Genomic DNA, 12,844 nt, shown 5'->3' on the forward strand with positions numbered 1-12,844 from the left:
ACACAGTCACCAACACTCTTGAAAATGTCCTGGATCCAGGCCTGTGGACTTCCACGAATTTGTTTCTTTGCATTTCAACTGTGGTCTCCCTTTGCTTAGAAGTAGCTGGGGTTAAGATCTAGTTTGGCTGGGGAATCTCCTAACTAGGTAAATGAAGATGCTCCTTCCCTACTCCTCTGCACCGTTACACTCCCAAGTCCCCATGAGCACATCACGTGACGCCCCTGTATAATCGAAAGAATACAAAGCAAGACAATTTTTAGGAGATCATGCTAGTTAACCACCGAGGGACTATTTCTACCATAGGCTATTTTATAGAAGGTATTAGTAAGGTATTAATAAGTAAATTACAGTAAGATACATAAAAAGCTACATGTGGTCACTGGTTAAAAGAAGCGCACAAATAATCATGCTGGGCATTAACCCCAGATTTTCAATGGCAGATTAATAGTGTGCAGATTCTGTGTATTCTATAGGGTCACCTTTGCAGGCACGTGCACAGGGCTGTTTGGACGAGGTCATATGCTGGTGGGGATTTGGGGGGCTGGGCTGGCTGGTCAGTCTCAGGCTGGCTCAGGACCAAAAGCTGAAAGAAAACTACAGACGAAGAGGCAGGATCCTGCTGAACAAGACTAACTGATTTGGGGCTGAAAAGCCTATAACAGGATTCATAAGAGTGCTTAAAGGGTGTGAATTTAGTCTATGTCCATACCACTATATACAATGATCTTTTGTTCTTGTGTTTATTTCGTAGTATATTAGATGTATTTTGAGGAAAATGTGCTTCAGTTTAAGAAAAGAAATTTTAAAACACAAACCTCCCCCATAATTGATTTAATTTTGCTCATAAATGTGATATGCTTCTGTCTGATAAAAACTAAATGTTCCTGTAACTCAGGTCTGCCCCAGGTGGACATAGCAAGAATCACTATTATCATTTATTTTCTATTTTTACATTTTATTTTTATTTTTTAGAGACAGGATCTCAACCTGGTGCCCAAACTGGGGTACAGTGGTGGGATCACAGCTCACTGCAGCCTCCAACTCCTGGGTTCAAGTGATCCTCTCACCTCAACCTCCTGAGTAGCTTGGGCTACAAGTGTGTGGCCAGTTAATTTAAATAAAATTTTTTTTTGTAGAGACAGAGTCTCACTATGTTGCCCACGCTGGTCTTGAATTCCTGGCCTCCAGTGATCCTCCCTCCTCAGCCTGCCAAAGTGCTGAGATTACAGGCATGTGCTACCCTGCCCAGCAAATTTTTAAAATGTATGTGTTTATGTATTTTGTAGAGAGTGGGGTCTCGCTTTGTTGCCCAGACTGGTCTCAACTCTTGGCCTCAAGCAATCCTCCTGCCTTGGCCTCCCGAAGTGGTGGGATTACAGGCGGGAGCCAACATGCGCAGCCTGTCATTTATTAAATGCTGTGCTGAGAACATAGCCCATGAGGAGGGTAGCCACAAGAGCGTGTGGGACTAGACGCTCACCAGCATGGCTGTTCCTGTTGAGCAGCTCAGAACAGAAGTGGCCTGGGGACATAGCGGGCCTGAGCGGCAGTGTGGATGGGGCAGAAGCATACTCGTGTCCTACGTCAAGGCTCATAGTGGAAGGTGGCTGCCCTCTTTTCATTAAGCAAAAAATGCTCCGCCAAAAGTCCTATCCAAAAGTAGGTGTAATTTACACGATAGCCTATAGTGAATGTTGAATGGGATAAAAATGACAAGAAGTCATCCAACAGCCAATTCTTTATAGACATTTTTAGTTGACAATATTTTGGTAGAGCTAAGCATTTAATTTTAGAAGAGAATACAATTTGGTCCCTTGAAATTTTCTCCATGTACTTGCATAATGAGACATTCCCGTCTTTTAGAGACGCTTTTAGCTTTTTCCTTCTTCAGGTAATAAATTAATGACTCTGAAGACTAGGGCTTGATTTATGCTAAAGATATTTGAGCCAAAATGTACAATATGTAAGAGTCTAACCACTGCAATTTAGCTTCTTCTCTCCTAAGGCCACTGAAACGGCTCCTCCAAGATGTCCACTCTGAGAGACTATCCAGGCTCCCAGGTGACCTGACTGCCTGCGCCACAGCTGTCATCCTACGCTATTATAATTACTGTTTGTGAATTTTCCTTTATGTGCTCCTTCAAGGGCAGGGACTATTTCACACACTTCAGTGTGCCGTGGAAAACAGCAATATAATTAACATGTATTTGCTATTTACTATATTCCAGGCCCTAGGCTAACACATATCATACAGATTTTTTCTAATTTGATTTTCACTCTATGAAATGGCTACTATTATTATCCCCAGTTTGCAGATGCAAAAACTACAGCTCAGAGAAGTTAAGTAACTTGTTTAAGATTATCCAGCTAATACATGATGAAGCAAAGATCTGAACTCCTGCAGCCTGTGCTGGAACTTACACTCTCAGGCATACACGGCCTCAATTTCTTTTTTTTTTTTTTGAGACAGAGTCTTGCTCTGTTGCCCAGGCTGGAGTACAATGGTGTGATCTTGGCTCACCGCAACCTCCGCCTCCCAGGTTCAAGCGATTCTCCTGTCTCAGCCTCCCGAGTAGTTGGGATTACAGGCATGCGCCACCACGCACGGCTAATTTTATATTTTTAGTAGAGACGGAGTCTCTCCATGTTGATGAGGCTGGTCTTGAACTTCTGATCTCAGGTGATGTACTCGCCTCAGCCTCCCAAAGTTCTAGGATTACAGGCGTGAGCCACCGCGCCTGGCCAATGGCCTCAATTTCAATGTGTCAATGAGTAAATTTAAAAAATCATTTGCTTGGTTTACTTTACTTGATCCCAGTGGATCACTTTATCTATTGGGCCAAGAAGGTGTTAAGAAAACAGATTTCAAGGCCGGGCATGGCGGCTCACGCCTGTAATCTCAGCACCTTGCAAGGACGAGGCGGATGGATCACTTGAGGCCAGGAGATCGAGACCAGCCTGGCCAACTTGGTGAAACCCTGTCTCTACTAAAAACACAAAAATTAGTTGGGCATGGTGGCAGGCACCCATAGTCCCAGCTACTCAGGAGGCTGAGGCAGGAGAATTGCTTGAACCCTGGAAGTGAGCCGAGATCATGCCACTGCACTCCAGCCTGTACGACAGAGCGAGACTCTGTCTCAATTACAAAAAAAAAAAGCAAGCAAGCAGATTTCCAATACAGATATTCTGATGAATATCCACAATTTATCTTCTGAAAACTTTTAAACTGGCATAATCTAGTATTACTGGAGACTATAGTAACTACAACAGATAGAAAAACATTTCCTGTTATTGAAAATTATTTTAAAATATTGTTAAAAACTAATCTGATTGTTTCACCAAGCTGAAACACAAGAAACGAGAAGCAACAACAACAAAACAAACTTAGGCCATGTATATCTGCTCTGAAAAACACAAATCAATATATAGAATCTTGAAAAACAGCGACCATAAAAAATTAACAACTGTCTCCTCTCAGTATCGGTAGAGTATTGGGTTGTGAACTCATGAAGAAAGAATTAAATACTGTATTTTATTTTTTTCTTTTTTTTGAGATGGAGTCTCGCTCTGTCGCCAGGCTGGAGTGCAGTGGTGCAATCTCAGCTCACTGCAATCTTCGACTCCCGGGTTCAAGCGATCCTCCTGCCTCAGCCTCCCAAGTAGCTGGGATTACAGGCATGCGCCACTGCGCCCAGCTATTTTTTTTTATTTTCAGTAGAGACAAGGTTTCACAATGTTGGCCAGGATGGTCTCAATCTCCTGACCTCCTGATCCGCCTGCCTTGGCCTCCCAAAGTGCTGGGATTACAGGCATGAGCCACCGCGCCCGGCCTAAATACTGTATTTAAATCTGAAATTTAGTTTTGGGTTTCTGCTTCTGTGTATAGTTGAGGTTCGAATTTTATTTAATGTGCTACTTTTAAAATGGTCAAATAATCCTGCCCAAAAGAGAAGTATTTCACGCTATTCTCTTTCTAAAAACACTATTTGTTCACGTGTATTTTTTCACTGATAGATATAGATAAGTTTTATTTTAAAATATTTATTCCCATAAAGACACTGAGGTAAGAGTGCTAAGGTTAAAAAAAGAACTAATATTTATTGAGTGCTTAAAATGGGCCAGGCCTTGTTCTAAGTGCTCCACAGGGATGACTTCATCTAATTCCTCCAATGGGCCAATTCCAGGAGGGAAGCACTTGCTATCCCCATTCTACAGAGAGAAATGGAGTGGGGAGGGGTCAGGTTCATTGCTCAGGGTCACACAGCTGACAGTCTAACCCAGGCAGCCTGACCTCAGAGCCTGCTCCCTGACCCATGAAGTTCTCCCCAAGAAACTTCCAAGTAAACAGAATCAACAGCCACAGCTGAAACTTTCAGTTCTTTCATATGATAATCATCCCCTCAACAGTGACTGAGTGTTCGTCACGCACGGGCATTGGGCTAGAATGGGCACCCGCAAGTCCTTTGCGCAGCGGACAAGGGCAGATGACAGACCTGGGTTGGGGGACACACTCCACTTTTCTTGGCTGTGTGAACTTGTGCAAGCTGCCCATAGAAAGCGGATAAGAAGAATACCTCAAAGATGGCGCATGAATACTATTACTATTATTATTATTATTATTAATCACAGTCTGTGCTCTTGAGAAGCTGGGGTGGAAGGATGCATTAACGTGTAAATATTTACCAAACAGTATAGGAAGTTCTATCCAGGAGGATCGTTCAAATCACAGTAGAGCCTTGACGAGGAGTGGGTGGGTAGAGAGGAACAGGAAAAAACAAGTAAACTGCAGTGAAATTGAGGAGGGGGCTCTCCTTAAAGCTAAGTCCTAGACTTAATGTTTCCTAAGTTTATTTTGTATATTGTGCTTAATGCAAATGCAGATGTTTCCTTCTTTGCAGATTAAACAAATAACATTTATTGAGTACCTTTTATGTGCCAGGCACTGCTACAGGATTTTCCCATATACTGTATCTCATTTGATGCTCACAACACTCTGCCGTTTTTGACATTTTGGTTGGTTCTGATTAGAACTTAGTGTTTTTCTGCATCTGAGTAGGGACTATTGTTATCAGTTTGAAGACAGTGGCTGATCTGCCATGATTGACAGCCCCTTGTGGGCCCTTATGTTTGTGCCATGGGTATATACATTGGCATTTGGGTGACACTATGAGTCACAACGCAAAAAGGGAACTCTATACACTGTAAGTTTTTTATATTTACAAAAGCGATAAAGCATGGGTTTCCAGTGTCACTTTTCATCGTTTCCAGTGCTAATTTTCTCCTGTGCTCGAGGTATCTAGCGAACGTGTTGAGGATATGAAATTCACTTTTCCTTCCCATCCAAAGCTGAAAGCCTGCACTGCTCTTGCTCTCCACGTCTCAGTTGAAGTCCCAGCTGCAGCTGTAACCCAGCAAGTTTCCCAGATGGGAATCCAGGGCTCACTTCCCACTCAGTCCCCGTGTCCCTCCTGAATGTCTCTCCATGCTCTCCTCTCCAGGCTCACTGCTCCTGTCTAGCCCTCCTGATCTCCTGCCTGGCAGGCTGCACACATCTTCCTCCGGCTATCTCTATCTTTCTGTCAGCCGCATGCTGTTCTAGCTACGGTTCTAACATTCAGGCACAATTCTTCCTTTACTGGAAACTTGCAATGGCTCCCTCCTGTCCACAGATAAAGGCTGAAGGCCTCACCTGGACTTTCACTCTCTTACCCCACCCTACTTTTACCAATGCTGGCCAGACAGCTGTTCTAGCAACACTGGGCCACTTGCCCAATCCTATGATTTTGTTTTTTTGTTTTTGTTTTTGTTTTTTGAGACGGAATCTCCCTCTGTCACCTAGGCTGGAGGGCAGTGGTGTAATCTCGGCTCACTGCAACCTCTGCCTCCTGGGTTCAAGCGATTCTTGTGCCTCAGCCTCCCGAGTAGTTAGGACTATAGGCATGTGCCACCACATCCAGCTAATTTTTGTATTTTTAGTAGAGATGGGTTTCGCCATGTTGGCCAGGCTGGTCTCGAACTCTTGACCTCAGGTGATCTGCCCACCTTGGCCTCCCAAAGTGCTGGGATTACAGGCGTAAGCCACCGTGCCTGGCCTCACTTTTCTTTAGAAGCATGTTATTCCTCCAAGACAATCAACAGCTAACTGAGTTTTCATTAGCCGGGGGTGGTGGCAAGTACCTGCAGTCCCAGCTACTCAGGAGGCTGAGGTAGGAGAATTACTTGAACCCGAGAGGCGGAGGTTGCAGTGAGTGGAGATCATGCCACTACACTCTAGCCTGGGCGACACAGCGAGACTCTGTCTAAAAAAAAAAAAAAAATGCTTAGAAAATTTAAGGACTGAATGTACTTTGTGTTGAGGAATAATTTACCTCTGTTTCCAAATATATGATCTACCTGGGGTTTGACTCAGGGCCCTAGCTGCAACAGCAATATGATATCATTGCATGAGCTGACTGGTCCAGAATAGAATGTTATCACCATTAATGATGTTTTAAAATTAAATTTTTAGTCTAGATGAACTTCTTAACAATTGTAGCAAGTGTTTATAGATTTCAAAAAAAAAAAGAACCTTTAACACCAAGAGTTAGGTAAAAGTTCCAACAACTTTCCAATCTAAAAAAGTCACAAGATGATTATTTTTGTCCCCTCCCTTTGTTAAAAACCCAATGTGGATATACCCCAGCAAACTGTCTTCCCACAATTTCTTTCAAAATTTTTAGAACACTTTTTTAAAAAGCAATTTGTTTCCTACTTAAAGTTTAAAACGTATGGCCAACCTCCAATCCTATACAGGCCTGCGGGAGTTCGCAGCAGGATTCTCATCCTATGCAATCTGATAAGAACAGATCCCCCATTCTTGTTTATTTTAAGAACTCTCCCAACAAGTTAAGGTTCACAACACAAACATACTTAGAGAAAGACACTGTAAACAGAAATGCAATTGCAAATATAGTGCACTATTAAACAAATTCGTTTATGGTCCTATGAATGTAAAATAGCAAGTCAGATGGTTATCTCGGATGTCATCCAACATTCTGGACTGCGGCAACATTCTGGCTATGATATTAAAATAGAAAAACCTTTGCAGAGCATTAACCTATCATTACACGGAGTAAATGGCATGGCACTGCCACCTAATTAGCGGTGTGGCTTGCATCTATAAAATAGAATTAGCACGACTGCTCCTTTTTTATTATTAGTTTGTGTTTCCAGAAAGGTGTGACCTTATCTGTATGGTCCTGTTCATTTATGCCCATCTACAAAGGATTTAATTATATTCTTTTAGGTCTCTAAACTAAGGAAATTGAAAACTGCCACTGCAAAATTAAAAATGCAAAAGAAATTAGTGAGCAGATTATTTATGCCATCACCCTCCTCCTTTCGGAGACAAAGACTGGAAACCTGTCTAAATAAATAAGGCATAACATTTTCAGAAAAGAAAACTCCAGACAAGAAAATTATTACCAGTCTTCTTCTTTCTCACATATATTCTGCAAGTTTCTCTAGTTGTCAAAAGGGAAATCTATAAATACTATAAAATTCCTGAAAGTTACATAGCATTAGAGTCAGCAGCCAGAAAACGGCAACTTACATCTGAGGAAGGTGATTCCAGAACAATGCCGAATCCTAGAACGCGGCTCTCCTCCGGGGAGGTGTGCTCGGCTGCCTGGAGAGCAGATAGCTCAGAGGCCACCACCGCCTTTTTCTCCATCTCTGACCCACTGGGCTTCTGTTTCACAGTAAGAGGTTCCACAGTCTTTGGGGGCACTTTTTTCTTTTTATTTCTCTTTCGTGAGACAGCAGTTCGCTGGGAGCATATAAGAGAAATTGGGGGTTGTTGTCTGTTCTGAGTTCCAACTGCAAATAATAAACAAAAATACGGTACAGGTACGTGTGTCTGACTTAGGAAAACTTATCTCCGGTCTATCCATGTGATCTACAAACTGAAACTGAAACGAGGAAAACTCTAGGATGAAGCACACTAAATAAATCTACCACTGGACCTAAAGGTTACTAAACGCAGGCTCTGAAGCACTTTCAAGTCCTAAAGGCAGAAAAATACTCGGGAGAAAGCGTTACTGCAGGTGAATCGTGACAGCATACTGCTGTTGGGTTCAATGCAGGGAAAGGATCATGAGCTGTGAGAAAACACCTGAGCATGGTTTTTATAAATCATAGGACATTTTTAAATAAATGAGAACTTCGGAATTTAAATTTAGATGGAGACGGCTGTGCTTCCTCGTAAGCCTGTTTCAGGACTATTTCAACTGCATTTGGGGTTAGACTGATCAGTTCCTAATAATCTACAGGTGCCAAAACTGACAAAGATGAGACAGTGATGATCATTTGGGCAAGACTGATCAAAAGAAGCAGTCTGGGATGATTCTATATTAGGGACCAGTAAGCATGTGGGAAAAGCCTGTTAGTTACTTAATTAGGACCAGTGAATCTTTCCTCACCAAACAAATATTCTCCACACATCAACCACCTCCAGAGCACCCTGCTACATGGCCTCAGACCAGACTACTTCTCTAGACCTCGGTTTCACATAATTGAAGGAACAATATCATTCTGTACAAGTCAAGCAAATCAGTGAAATCTAGAAACAGCTCCAAACATGAAAAACACAGTACAGGAACCAAGTATTCAACCTGATTCTATACTTAAAGAAACCCAGGATGGTAAATTACAGTTCTCACAGGTGCACTCTGAGAAGTAATGTTTGCTAGCCATTTTAAAATATTCTCTTGGAAAGTGTAATTGGAAAACGTGGCATCATTGTTTAAATCCTCAAGTATTAATATAGCTTCCTAAATATGACTATAGGATGTCCCTGCTTTTCAACAGAAATGAACCTATAAGACAAGTGAAAACTGAAGGTCTTTAAAGGCATATAAACATGAATCACCTCCTCTTACCTCTTATCAGTCTGAAAATAAAGAATATTTACACTTTGATCCCGATATTTTTGTCTCCAAATTCAAAAGCAATTCATAAATATTAAAAGCAAACTAATTGCACTACATAAGAGCACAGAAGTTTTTAAACCAGTAATTAGTCTAGCTCAATGGTTCTCGACCTTGGCTGTACATTAGAATCGCTCGAGTTTAAAAAAACTGAGATGCCGGGCCAGGCATGGTGGCTCACCCCTGTAATCCCAGCACTTTGGGAGGCCGAGGTGGGCGGATCACGAGGTCAAGAGATTGAGACCATCCTGGCCAACATAGTGAAACCCCGTCTCTACTAAAAATACAAAAATTAGCCGGGCGTGGCGGTGGGCGCCTGTAGTCCCAGCTACTTGAGAGGCTGAGGCAGGAGAATCACTTGAACCAGGGAGGTGGAGGTTGCAGTGAGCCGAGATTACGCCACTGCACTCCAGCCTGGCGACAGAGTGAGACTATGTCTCAAAACAAAAACAAAAACAAACAAAAAAACTGAAATGCCTCAGCCCCACCCCAGACTAAGTGAACTGACACTTCCAGGCATGCTACCTGGGAATCAGCATTGTCTGAACGCTCTTCCAGTGATTCTTCTGTGCAGCCAGAGTTGGGAACTTCTCTTTGCTCTCTCTGCATTCCCCCTCAAGGTTGGGTCTGCACCCTCAGAGTCAAAGGAACCTCGAATAATGATCACGATGGTCTAGGCCCCAGGCCTTGCTAAGCCTCATAATTCTAAATTAGAAATGAAAATGTTTTGGTTTAAGGAACATGGGGACTATCTGAGTTTTTCTTCTCCTTTTGCAAATCTAGACACAGCCCAAGTCTCTGGCATCCAGATCTTACCTCTAGGTCTTATTCCCTGTCTTCTTAAAAGAAAGGTGAAACTTTCTAAATGTAATTTAAATCTAAGTCTTCGGGCATTAAACCTTAAGTAAATCTACCCACATGACACAAATTTTTAAGTTTAAGAAAATTAAAGGAGAGTAATTTATTCAGTTTATCCTTTGTGCCATCCTACAGCTTTGGAATCGTTTACCTCCCTAATCTGCAAAGGTTCAGAAAAGAAAACATAGCGACAAAGTGGCATTTACTTAATAGATTCTAAAAAGGCTTCCGTCAAGGATTTAAATGGTTGCAATTTGTAGTTTGCCATTTCAGTAGTAAGGAGCTTAAGTGACAAAACAAATCATTACAATTTCATATGCATATTTTCTTAAGTGCTAACAAATTCCTCCTCGGAGAAAAGAATCCGAACATCATAAAGTAACCTTTCTTTCTGAGCTCCTTATTTAGGAGATGTTAACCTCCGCCAGGTTAATAAGAACACAGATTATCGTAGTGGAACAAGGTGAGTCCAATGCTTACTGACCTGAGCAAAACGCTTCCTTGGGGTAAAACCAAATTCAGTGCTTAAAAAGATGCTGTTTAGCTGGGCGTGGTGGCTCACGCCTGTAATCCCAGCACTTTGGGAGGCTGAGGCGGGCAGATCACCTGAGGTCAGGAGTTCGAGACCAGCCTGGCCAACATGGAGAAACCCCATCTCTACTAAAAATATAAAAATTAGCCAGGCGTGGTGGCACATGCCTGTAATCCCAGCTACTAGAGAGGCTGAGGCAGGAGAATCACTTAAACCTGGGAGGCAGAGGTTTCGGTGAGCCGCGATCGTGCCATTGCACTCCAGCCTGGGCAACAAGAGTGAAACTCCGTCTCAAATAAAAAAATGCTGTTTTTCAGAAAGTAGCTCACGTTACTTCAATGTGATCTTGGGTGACTGATATGTCTAAGTATTAAGCTTTTTATATCAAAACCACATCACTGAATATTAAAATTATACTAGAATTCACTAAATGGCATCCTGAACAGCTTCTGAGTGACGAACTTCCGGACTACCATTCTGATGAAAGGGCAGGAAAGCCAGTCACGACATGGCTTAGATCAAGTGGTGATGTCCCTTGACAAGAAGGAAAACTTAATACAATGATTTATTTCTTGTACCTGTGACAAAAACAATTCTGTTTTCCCTCAATTGTGAAGATCAGAAAATACAGCTGCTATAATGAAGACCTAGACTTCCAGACTTCTATAGAACGCTCCATGGACTTTAAGACCATGCTAATGCAGCTTAGGCTTGTACCATGCCTTGTAAAGTTCACTTACATCTACTACATCATTCTATTTTGACAACAGCCCTGTGAGTTAGATATGAAGTCTCCATTTATGGACGTGAAATAGGAAGCTCGGACGCGCCACACAGCTCCAAAAGCAGAAATTGGCCTCCAATCCCAAATTACAAATCCACTGCTCTTCCGTCCCTCAACTTGCCTGATGGCAGTGAAAACAAAAAGGAGTCACATAAACAAAGACGACAGAACAGGGAGGATCTCTGAGCTTCCGCATCCTGAATAGGAGAGAGAAAAGCCACAAAGCATAGCCTGGGGCTCCACATTTCTTATCTGCTTAGTGCTTGAACACTGAAGCCCATGCTTCTTAAAGGACCCCTCCAAACACAGTTGTTCCCAAATTTAATTAACTGACATTTGTGAAGTACTAGGAGATCATGGAATGAAGTCTATCGAGTACATACACATAATTATATGAGCTGTATCAGTAGCAAGACAAAATATGTTTGATTTGCTAAAGGAAAAATGGATTGTAGAGAAAGCTGAAAAAACAGATACTTGAAAAGGCACAGCAAGACAGCAAGGTGAGAAGAAGGCTTTAATAAAAGCACAATGAACAGTCCAACGAAGATGTCAGATATGCATTAAAAATCAAAGGACTCATTCCGAGGCCTGATCCTTGTACCTGCTTGAATTTGCATTAATTTCCTCATGGTCTTGAGTTCTTGTAGAATGGCCTGCAATGTTGACTGGCAGTTACAAGTACAGCAGTTTGATCCAGCTGATGAATTCACCACTGGAAGTTCTCCTAAGCATGAAAGAAAAGAATGACATACTCCAAACAAACCAAAAAAAAAAAAAAAAAAAAAAAAAAAAAAAATCATAAAGAGGTGGGGAGAAAAAAGAAAGTATCTTGGCAGGATTTTGAAGCATGTGCAATTATGATGAAGCTGTGCCTAAGGAAAATGTACCCACTAATTATCACAACCTAAATCTGGGGGTCTGACTTTATCTAATTATCCAGGCTCCCATACTGTAAGGTGCGTGCTGTGGCGCGGTGCGGGAGCCCTCATGCACACATGCACACAATGAGTGGGCACAGCAGGCCTCCCTATTGTCAGAGCTGTTCATCTCAAATAACAATACCTCAAAAACTCACTCGAAACACACTCATGCTAGTTCACACAAAAAAGGAGCCCTGAGGACAGCCTTGCAAAAAAAATTTGGTAGCTGTGTTTAAGAGTTCATATTAAAAATTAAATGAGTTCTATTGAAAATAGTTTTGATATTAAGCACATCATTTCAAAAACAAAGAACTGTGCACACATGAAAACTTTTAGAATACACTCTGGGTGTGGTGTTTGGGGTGGGGAAGCACAGAGGAGCAGGGATGGGAGGATATATTCGAATTGGAAGCATTCGAGGGTATTGGTGGGCTGGCTGGCTTCTCTTCAACTTCATAAAGAAAATCTTTCTACCTCTTTTCTCCATTCCCATGTCTTATCTTTCCCTTGCCACAGCCTCTTTTGCACTGTTTAAATTTAATGCCTTTTCCTTGGTGAACCTATCTTATTCTGTTTCTCTCATAGGTAAGCAAGTATCTTCTATCGTCCTTAGAATAAAATGGGACATTTGGACATTGCTCTTACAGTGGGTTCCCTCCAGCACCTGTTCACCTGACCACCATAAAATGGAACAGTTTAGAGACTTCCAGCGCTTACATTGTCTCACAGACCAGCAAGGTAAGTTCCATGGTTTTGTTCCAATTATATGTTTTATTAT

The 12,844-nt window shown here is 42.0% G+C and overlaps 1 protein-coding gene across 50 annotated transcripts in view; it reads right to left on the reverse strand.

The window, feature by feature from the left end:
- BEND7 (BEN domain containing 7) overlaps nucleotides 1-12,844 on the reverse strand; it is a 94,837-nt gene that overhangs the window by 50,430 nt on the left and 31,563 nt on the right. For all 50 annotated transcript variants that reach the window (XR_008510287.2, XR_008510285.2, XR_008510286.2 and 47 more), the window contains 2 exons: nucleotides 11,748-11,870; nucleotides 7,595-7,860 (listed from right to left, as the gene is read on the reverse strand). Coding sequence is in view for 47 of the 50 variants with exons in the window: in XM_054521934.1 (XP_054377909.1) it covers nucleotides 7,595-7,860; nucleotides 11,748-11,870 (389 nt within the window). In the remaining 3 variants the exon portion in view is untranslated. The remainder of the gene's footprint in view (nucleotides 1-7,594; nucleotides 7,861-11,747; nucleotides 11,871-12,844) is intronic.

The sequence above is a fragment of the Pongo abelii genome, chromosome 8 (genome assembly GCF_028885655.2).
Source record: "Pongo abelii isolate AG06213 chromosome 8, NHGRI_mPonAbe1-v2.0_pri, whole genome shotgun sequence".
Classification (NCBI taxonomy): domain Eukaryota; kingdom Metazoa; phylum Chordata; class Mammalia; order Primates; family Hominidae; genus Pongo; species Pongo abelii.